Source organism: Lolium rigidum, chromosome 7, assembly GCF_022539505.1.
Source record: "Lolium rigidum isolate FL_2022 chromosome 7, APGP_CSIRO_Lrig_0.1, whole genome shotgun sequence".
Lineage (NCBI taxonomy): Eukaryota > Viridiplantae > Streptophyta > Magnoliopsida > Poales > Poaceae > Lolium > Lolium rigidum.
This window is the reverse complement of record NC_061514.1, coordinates 275,550,646-275,560,249: the sequence shown is the minus strand read 5'-3', so window position 1 is coordinate 275,560,249 and position 9,604 is coordinate 275,550,646. Positions and strand designations below refer to the sequence as shown.

At 49.6% G+C, this 9,604-nt stretch overlaps 1 protein-coding gene across 1 annotated transcript; it reads left to right on the top strand.

Annotated features, from left to right (window-relative positions):
- Nucleotides 1-3,330: 3,330 nt before the first annotated feature.
- On the top strand, nucleotides 3,331-3,918 carry LOC124669482. Its single transcript, XM_047206099.1, has one exon. The coding sequence runs from the start codon at nucleotides 3,421-3,423 to the stop codon at nucleotides 3,916-3,918; it is 498 nt and encodes a 165-aa protein (XP_047062055.1). The 5' UTR covers nucleotides 3,331-3,420.
- Nucleotides 3,919-9,604: the final 5,686 nt, after the last annotated feature.

The window sequence follows — 9,604 nt, the reverse complement described above, 5'->3', positions numbered from 1 at the left end:
GATAACGAGAGACAGCGACGGCGCCCGTGGAAACCCGAGGGCAAGAGGGGTACGTGCCCTGTGGAGAATACCCTGCCATCGGGTGATAGTTGTATCCAGGGTAGTGCTGCTGGCGCAAGGACGCAGCAAGGACGTCAGAGTAGATCGAAGCATCGGAGAAAATAGCATCCATCGTTGCTGAAGGCAACGTGGTGCCGTCGTCCGTGGCCGCAGCAGGAGTCGGCGCGATCGGCAGCGCGCCAAGGCCGGCGCCCAGGGTGGTGGCAGTGGGCAGCACAGCGGCCGGCAGCACGGGCGGAGGCGCGCCTGGAGGGACCGCGCCATGGCTGGCGCCCAAGGTCGAGGCAGGGGGCGGCGCGGTAGCAGACGCGGGCGGGACAGAGAGCCCCGCGGAGGAAGAGGATGTGGTCGACGCCGTGATGTCGGCGGACGACCCGGAAGCCATCATGGCAGCGACGAGCTGCGGCGGCGAAGCACGGAAGCCGGGGTCAGGTCGCGGCTCTTGATACCATGAAAGAAACGTAACTGTGCGTCCCGACGTACCTCATCGGTAGGGGTCTTCTCATTATATATTGGTATAAAATACGGTTACAAAAGAGTCCTATACGTATATCGTAGTGTATACGTCTGTCTAGTCTAACAGCGTCGACCCGATCCGATCCCCGGGTTAGCCGGCACACCTGGTCGTGGTCGGTCGGCACAGGAGCACCGCCCACAACGCCGCCCAGCCGCGCTTCGCGCTGCCCGGCCGTCGCCATCCTCACACGTCAGGGTGGGCATAAAAACCGTGAAACCGAAAACCGAACCGAAGCCGAAACCGAACTAACCGAAATCTCGGTTTTTCCATTAACCGCTATTTTTTCGGTTTCCATTTATACTAACCGAATTAAATTTGGTAGAATTCGGTTTTTAACCCCACCAACCGAATAAGACCGAATAGACCGAATTGAGTAACCTACCATCAATTTGTGCATAAACCGATCATTCCATAGAAGCCCAATTGCATTTGATGTTCCAAAAATTGTTCATTCAATGTATGACTTTGGTCTTTGATGTACTAGCTTTTTCTGAATATAGCGTGAAGCCCGCATAATAGAACACGTCGCTCGAAGTCTTAGCTACCCCTTTTAATCGCTCACGAGTGATGCACTTGTACCACGAGTGCCGCAGCCTACCAAATAGCATCCCTCCACGATTGGTGCTCATTTGTCGATTTCTTGCGCAGTTGATGCTTTTTGTGTTGATATGTCAATCACTATTTGTTTTCTTCGGTGATGCCTACTATTTGTTCAAGTGAGTAGGTTCATTTGGTTTTAACCGAAAACCGAACCGAATTTGTCGGTTAACCGAATCTTCGGTTTCCTAAATTTTCATGCCAATTTCGGTTACCATTTTTGGAAACCGAATTTGTTCAAAAACCGCAAAAACCGAACCGAAATTTCGGTTAAAACCGAATGCCCACCCTGACTCACACGGCAAGCGCAAATAAAATTTTAAAATCCGTTCCCACGCACGCAAGCCCGTGTTGTTTAGATATGGGCCGAGCCGACACGTGCGCGGCCGGAGAAGGAATGGTCGATCACTCCATGGACGTCGTTACCAACGTACGTGTTGCTCGTATATATACGTGCGGGAAACACTGTGTATGGATAGGCTCGTTCGTGATTACTCAGGGTGGGCATTCGGTTTTAACCGAAATTTCGGTTCGGTTTTTGCGGTTTTTGAACAAATTCGGTTTCCAAAAATGGTAACCGAAATTGGCATGAAAATTTAGGAAACCGAAGATTCGGTTAACCGACAAATTCGGTTCGGTTTTCGGTTAAAACCAAATGAACCTACTCACTTGAACAAATAGTAGGCATCACCGAAGAAAACAAATAGTGATTGACATATCAACACAAAAAGCATCAATCGCAAGCAAGAAATCGACAAATGAGCACCAATCGTGGAGGGATGCTATTTGGTAGGTCGCGGCACTCGTGGTACAAGTGCATCACTCGTGAGCGATTAAAAGGGGTAGCTAAGACTTCGAGCGACGTGTTCTATTATGCGAGCTTCACGCTATATTCGAAAAAGCTAGTACATCAAAGACCAAAGTCATACATTGAATGAACAATTTTTGGAACATCAAATGCAATTGGGCTTCTATGGAATGATCGGTTTATGCACAAATTGATGGTAGGTTACTCAATTCGGTCTATTCGGTCTTGTTCGGTTAGTGGGGCTAAAAACCGAATTCTACCAAATTTAATTCGGTTAGTATAAATGGAAACCGAAAAAATAGCGGTTAATGGAAAAAACCGAGATTTCGGTTAGTTCGGTTTCGGCTTCGGTTCGGTTTTCGGTTTCACGGTTTTTATGCCCACCCTGAGTGATTACCAGCTGCGCGTATGTTGCGTAATACTGTGGTGGTATGGTACGAGTGCACGAAACCAAGCTACGTACTCTAAGATGATCCAAGTCAACGGACGCGGTCTGAACAAGGAATGCCGCCGCCAGGCTTCTTCCTTGCAAGTAACCGCTGGCTGGCTGGCGTGTGCTCGAAATTGATTTGCAGCTAGCGGCCAGCTGCACCCGCAAGATAAAGACAACCGCAACTATCACTGTCCCCGATTGTTTCTTTCGCATTTGTAAATGGGCGATCGAGCTTCTTCCTCGATCTTATTAGTACTCGAATTGGAGTAAGAAATTTGGCTCCATGTTCCACGAGAGAATTGTTAACGCGCGCGTCCGTCCGTTTCGACGAGCAGTGTGCCGGACCGAGACGCGTGGTGTGGACGTACGCTGGCCGGATCTCCGTCACTGGCACAGCACCATCATTCCTACTACCCCTATGCCGCCACCCAATGGGGCTAGACTGCGCACGTATGAAGCGCAATTGATAAGCAAGAACTTGCACACACGAGTGCCGTATTCTGGTCATCCACGGCATGATTATACATACTCCTAGTAGTAGAATACTCATATTTCATCATCCACGAGATGGGGAAACATTTTCCGTGATTCGCTCGCTGGACCAAGCAAAGGCCGTTGTACGAAACGGCCGTAGCAAGTTTGCAGCCGCGAACAACAATAGGACGTCTTCGGCCGGCGGGCGCCACCCAACCGCAGGCAAATTAAGCAACCACGCGACGCCTCCACTTGGCGACAGCTGGCAGCCGTGGACCCCCGCCGGTAACCAGTGCAACCGTACCACGTGGCACCCACGCACGCTTACAAGTGGGCCCCACTCAATAATGCACTCCCGCCTGACGCCTGCGCTCGATCCATAAAGGCCAAAGCCCAGACGACGCGAGTACCGCGCACAGTAAGGCAAGCCAAGCAAGTTTTCGTACGTAGCTCTTCTCGCCGCAGCAGGCCAGCAGAAGATCGAAGCCACCGGCCGGCGCGGAGGACCACCAAGCCTCGCCGGAGCCAGCTATGGAGGCGGCCACAGGCCCGCGCCCGGCGGAGGACGAGGAACAAGAGGTCGCGTGCGAGTGCTGCGGCTTCACGGAGGAGTGCACGGCGCCCTACATCGCCAGCGTGCGCGCGCGCTACGGCGGCCGCTGGATCTGCGGCCTCTGCGGGGACGCCGTCGCCGAGGAGATCGGCCGGGCCTCGCCCGCGCCGCTCTCCCCCGCCGACGCGCTCGACCGCCACGCCCGCGTCTGCGGCCAGGGCCGCGCGTCCGCGCCGCCCTCGCCCACGCCCGGGGACGACGAGCTCATCGCCGCGCTGCGCCTCCTCCTGCGCCGCAGGCTCGGCTCGCCGTCCCCGCCCAGGATGGTGCGCTCCACGCCCAGCAGCCCCAGGCGCGACCGCAACGCCGCCGTCGGCTCCGCGGCGGCTGCCGCTGTCGCCGGGCCCGGAGCCATCGGCGGCGGCGCCGGCTCGCTCGCGCGCACCGAGAGCTGCTTCGCCGCGCTCGTGGAGTAGCAGGAGTTCGAAGAGATCATCGGAATGAAGAAAAAGGAAAAAAAAAATTGGTAGCCGTCTTTTCTAGTTTCGTTTTGCAGTTTTCGCCGTGCCATTGTAAATGCCATGTGATCTCGTTTCTCGTTTTCTAGTTTAGGATGATGCTGTAGTGGTAAGAGGAACAATAAAAATCTGTACATAGTATGACAAAATATAAGACTATTATAAACATGGAAGTAATTCCATGTTTCATGGAGCATTGTTCAGCTTTCGTCATCCTGAGGTTTTTCTGCTCTGGAACTCTGCTTCTTGGGTTCTAATAATTCCATGTTTCGCCGACTAGTATCATTGTTCAGGTTTGTCATCCTAACGTTTTTTCCAATCTGGCTCTCTGCTCCTGTTTAAGTTCACTGAGCTGAATCATCTCTCACGTCCCCTATCCGGAGTCATGAAAAATGGATTCTGATTTCAAAAAAAAAAAAACTCACGGTAGAGCATAGATAGCTACTCCGCAGATCACTTTCTGGTTCACGGATGAACTGCTTCTGGTTGGCGACACAAATGATCTACGCCACGGCAGGAAGCAGGCCAACCAATTTGTTTCAACTGCAATACTGTAGCAGTAGCCATTAGGCTAGTCATAGTGGGGAGTAACTTAGACTAGTAACATAACATATGTTACTAATCTAAGTTACTACCTTCATAGTGGGTAGTAACTTATATGTGATGTCATGCATTGTGTCATTTACTATGGTGTAGACTCAACTTGTCTTGGGGTGTGTGATGTTATGGTAACATAGCTAGTTACCACTTCACTCTCTTTCTTCATTCATTGTCATGCCATGTCACCAAAATGTCTTGAATTATGTGATGTTACTAGCTAAGTTACTCCCACTATGAGCAGTCTTAGTGTTTTTACAGCGCATGACGCACGTGCACTTGCTCAAGGTAGAGCCTCCTCGCAATCGGAACACCAGAGAGCTCTGTATCTGTCCAGTGCCATCTCGATCCTTCCCTAAACCTCTTGATCTTAATTTAGCGGCTAATCCGTAAAACATTGCCACGGCTAGTCGACGTGCGTGTCACCTACGTGCCGCTCATGTTTAATACTCCTAGCGAGATCAGCCGTGACACTGAAGTGTATCCTCCCGTGCGGACAGATATCTTCTTCACGCAACCACGAACCGCGGTTACGCCTAATCACGACTCTGTCAATCGAATCTTGCCTTAGGTTATGCAGTTGCTCTTGCTGCACTACTTTTTTATAATACTTTCCCCGTTTTGAAAAGATTGACGCGGAGCCTAGGCATTGTTAGCACGTACTGTTCCGCGTCGATTAAATCGGATCAGAGGTAGTATATAGGTAAAACTGCAGGAGTAGTGAACAAGTGGATATGTGTGTGTTACTGATCGAATGCCTTGATGGATCCACATCAGCATGGCTCCTACTGACGTGGACGCGGAATAAGTATCAGCAATCACACTGGAATAATCCGTCGTGGCCATTGATCCTGGCACTTTTTATCTTTTCTGTTTCCCTGTTGTTTTTGTAGGCGGCCTGTGGTTCCTTTGTGTGAAAAGAATCGCCCATATTCTCTCCTCTTGGTTTTCCGCTGGACTGCAAACAAATCACGGCTCAATGAACCTCCCACTATTCCTAACTTGATAAATGTTTTCACAAGAGGGTGCAGTGCACATGTTGCATCTGTGCGGTGGCAGACTATGGGCTATTTTTTTTTTTTTGGGCTTCTGCTTATGCATAAGCTGATTTATAGAAAACGGTGAGGAGAAACTGTTGTGGAAAGAAGCTCCTAGTAGCTAGTTACTACTTTTCTTTTTTGGCTTCTGAAAATTTAGCTTATTTGAAGTGTTAAGCTGTGAAATGTCTAAAACGCTCCTAAATAAATATATACAACCATCGATGTGCTTTTCACTTAAAGAAAAACAAAACCACTTTTCACGTGGAACAAAAACGGAACCACTTAATCTCTATCTGAATTATATCTAACTGAACATTTGAAATGTGTAACGATAATAGAACGAGACTGAATTATCTCCAAGTGAACAAGGAGAATGTGGATGCATACATCGGAGGCCCGGGTCACTGCCTAGGACCATGCGCTTTCAAAGACAACGGCGATGTGAACTGGGCTGAGGATAAGAGCAATTCCAATAGTACAGTCAACTGCTGGCTATAACAAGATGTCATGTTACTTGTAGTCATCATATAGCTAACATGTACAATAGTTGGCTATACTAATGAAGTACTTTACTAATATATGGCCCACATTTCACTCTCACAAGTCTAGGAGCACGTGCAAGAGCTGGCTATTGCATAGTAGCCCACCTCCCTTCTCTCTCCTCTTCTCTCTCTTCCAACTCATCTAAAATATATTATTTAATGCCTTATAGTCAGCTGACTGGACTCTATTGTACTTGCTCTAAGGTGGACCTCCACGGCGAGGGCGAGTTCTACCGGATCGGGCGAATTTCTCGGAGCATAAGGGTAGGAGGCGCGTCTGGCTGACGCATAGGAGCGGTGGTTGGGAGGGTCGTCGGACGGAGCAGCGGTGGCAGGCCAACAGGTCAAGGTACTGGAGGTCGTCTGCGGGGGAGCGGCGGCGACAACGGCAGTGGCGGTCGGCCGGGAGGAACCTGGCGCTTCATGTCAACGAAGGTCTGGACACAATACGGTTGTTTCCTTTTCATTTTATTATGACCTAAGCGTTATCTCTAGGGAGTTGTAGTCCTGTGTAAATAGAACGGAAAAGATAAGCGATTCAATACTCGGAATTTGAGCTGAGAAGCTCGAAAAACTGCTCTGACGCAGATTCCGGATTTGTACGTTGGGCCAGCTTTTCGATGAAAATGGCAGTGAAGCAGCCCGAGACTTCTTTTGGACTTGAGCTGTCCACAACCTAGAAGCTGGTTTACAGCATCTCCACCGGTGCGTCCCATAGCGGCCTCGATAGCAATTTGGGGGCCGGTGTGGTTTTTGGGCTCGCATCGGTGTGGCGTTTGGCTAGTTTTTCGAGCCCAATAGAATCGCTGGCATCCCCGTGCCGGCCCCTTCGCGTAGGGCGCGAATCGGACGCGCCGGCGCCTCGCGGCACGACAGAAAACGTGCGTTGGCTCCGCACATACCGATTTCCCACCTCCTACCCACGCCTGAGTCGACTCCCACCCCTCTAGGTCGCCACCGTCGCCGTTGCCGCCGCGCCCTTGCTTGCAATAGACACCGCCGCGTCTTTAGGAACTGACGTCCATCGACACGGCCACCACCCCCTCGACCGGTGGCCGTTGTTTCGCCCGGAACAGAGTTTTCCGCCGCCACGGCACAACCGCCCCGCCCGCAAGGTGTTCGTCTGATTGCCGCGATGGACAACGACGATGAGATGATGGTGCAACTATTCACGGAGGAGCAGAACGCTGAGGCTATCCGACGGCAACCACAACAATTGATTCTAACGAGCATGCTGCGCGTTCGCCAGCCTTTCTTTGTCGTGCTTCGGCGCGATGGCTCAAAGCCAGGCAAGAGGAGGAACATCAACCGGCATCATCAAGCCGGTGCAATGACGCTTGACGCCGACTACTTCAATGACGACGCGACTCATTCGCCGAAGGAATTTCGGCGCAGGATTAGGATGAATAAGGAGCTGTTCTTGAAGATTGTCTACGGCGTCAGGGAGTACGATAACTACTTCATTGCCAAGCAAGATTGCACAGGTTTGTGGGGTTTCACCTCAATTCAGAATTAAACTGCTGCAATATGCTGTCTTGCATACGGAGCTCCTCCAGATACAACCAATGACTACCTACGGATGGCAGAGCCGACATGTACAGAGACTCTCTACAGGTTTTGCCGAACCGTCATAGCGGTGTTTGCTAAAGACTATTTGAGAGCACCAAGAGAAGATGATATAGCTCAGATCCTGCAAAAAATGCACCAAGAGGGTTTCCTCGAATGCTCGAAAGCATTGACTGTATGCATTGGGGCTGGAAGAATTGTCTTTTTGCTTGGCAGGGGATCTACAAGGGGCATATTGGTGAGTGCAGTGTCATTCTTGAGGCGGTGGCAGACCATGACCTTTGGATTTGGCATGCATTTTTTGGCATGGCGGGAACAAACAATGATATCAACGTGTTGCAGCGCTCTCCGGTGTTTGCCAGGCTAGCTGAGGGACAAGCTCCTGCCGTGAAATTTGAGGTAAACGACCACGCATAAAACAAGGGGTACTATGTAGCTGATGGTATCTACCCGATGTATGCTACATTGTGAAGACAATTCCCTCTCCAGCAAACGAGATGAGAGGTTATTTTGCAATATGCCAGGAAGCATCACGCAAGGATGTTGAGCGTGCTTTTGGGGTACTTCAGTGCGACGAACCTGTGTAGGATGACCAACCATTTGATTATCAAGGGTCACTTGCTGAGGTAGAGCATGTACCCCAAGAATTCACCGCTTTTCTTCAAATGCACAATGAAATTCGAGATGCAGATATCCATGCACAACTTAAGGCGGATCTAGCTGCGCATTTATGGGCGAGGAGAGGAGCCGCCAACAATGCATGATTTTATTTCTATTTGTTTGTTTGTATGAATAATTTAAGTACTATTTATTTGATTAATTAAATGTATGGATAATTTAAGTACTATTTATTTGATTGCATGAATAATTTAAATACTATTTGTGTGATTGTATGAATTATTGAATATAGTATGAATAAAATATGATTGATATGTTGTTTCAAAATATTGTAAAAAGAAAAAAGTTTTGGAGACCGCCGTATGGGAGGCGCCGGTGTGGGAACAACCTCCCCAAATAGAAGATGCACTACCGGCACTATCCATACAACCGTGCTGGCGACCCTGCCGGCGATTATTTGGAACGCCGGTGGAGATGCTAAAAAGAAGTCCCCCTATGCATCCGTAGATAGACAATATACAAAGAGTTGTGACCTGCCTACATGAGCCGCACCAATTATTGGAAGCCCTTAAATTAAGGGTTGCCCAAATCATACAAGCGTTCATCTCAAGCTGCAACAGGGCAAACTAGTTTCTACTTTCGTGTGATAGTTAAGGGTATCACAGCGGCGCGACGCATTTTAATGTCCACGAGCGTTCATCGAGCTGCAGAAGCTAAAATGATCGTTTTTGTCCGTGCGTCCGTTTCGTCTGGGGGCTGCTCCTGCGGGGCGACGCATTTATTTTTTTCTTCTTTTTTTTCCGCTTCTCCATTTAAACATTGTTTCAAATATTACATATTGAAACATGATTTTACACAAACTAACACATAGTTTAGAACATGATTTACATAAACTAACACATAGTTTGAACCATGGTTGACATAAATATAACATTTAAAAAAAAGAAATCAGTTGTGTTGATTTCCGTATGTTCACTGCTAAGAAAGAACATTCGAGGGCACACCCAATCACCCAAACTGGAAAATCCAGCGGGAGGAGACGGTGCCCTTGTTGGTTCTACCGAGGAAGAACAGACAGAGACCTCTACTACTGCTTCGTCTGGCCCGTAGCCAGATTCGCTGTAAAGAAAGAACATTCTAAGTTCTAAATATCGGTGTCCGAGCCGGATTCGCCGGTGTGGTAGTGTCTGCGGCAGGCTGTGTCGTCGAACACATTGACGATCATCTCGCCGTCCCCCTCGTAGAGGAAGGTGAGCTGGCAGCCGGGCTTGAGCGCGAGGT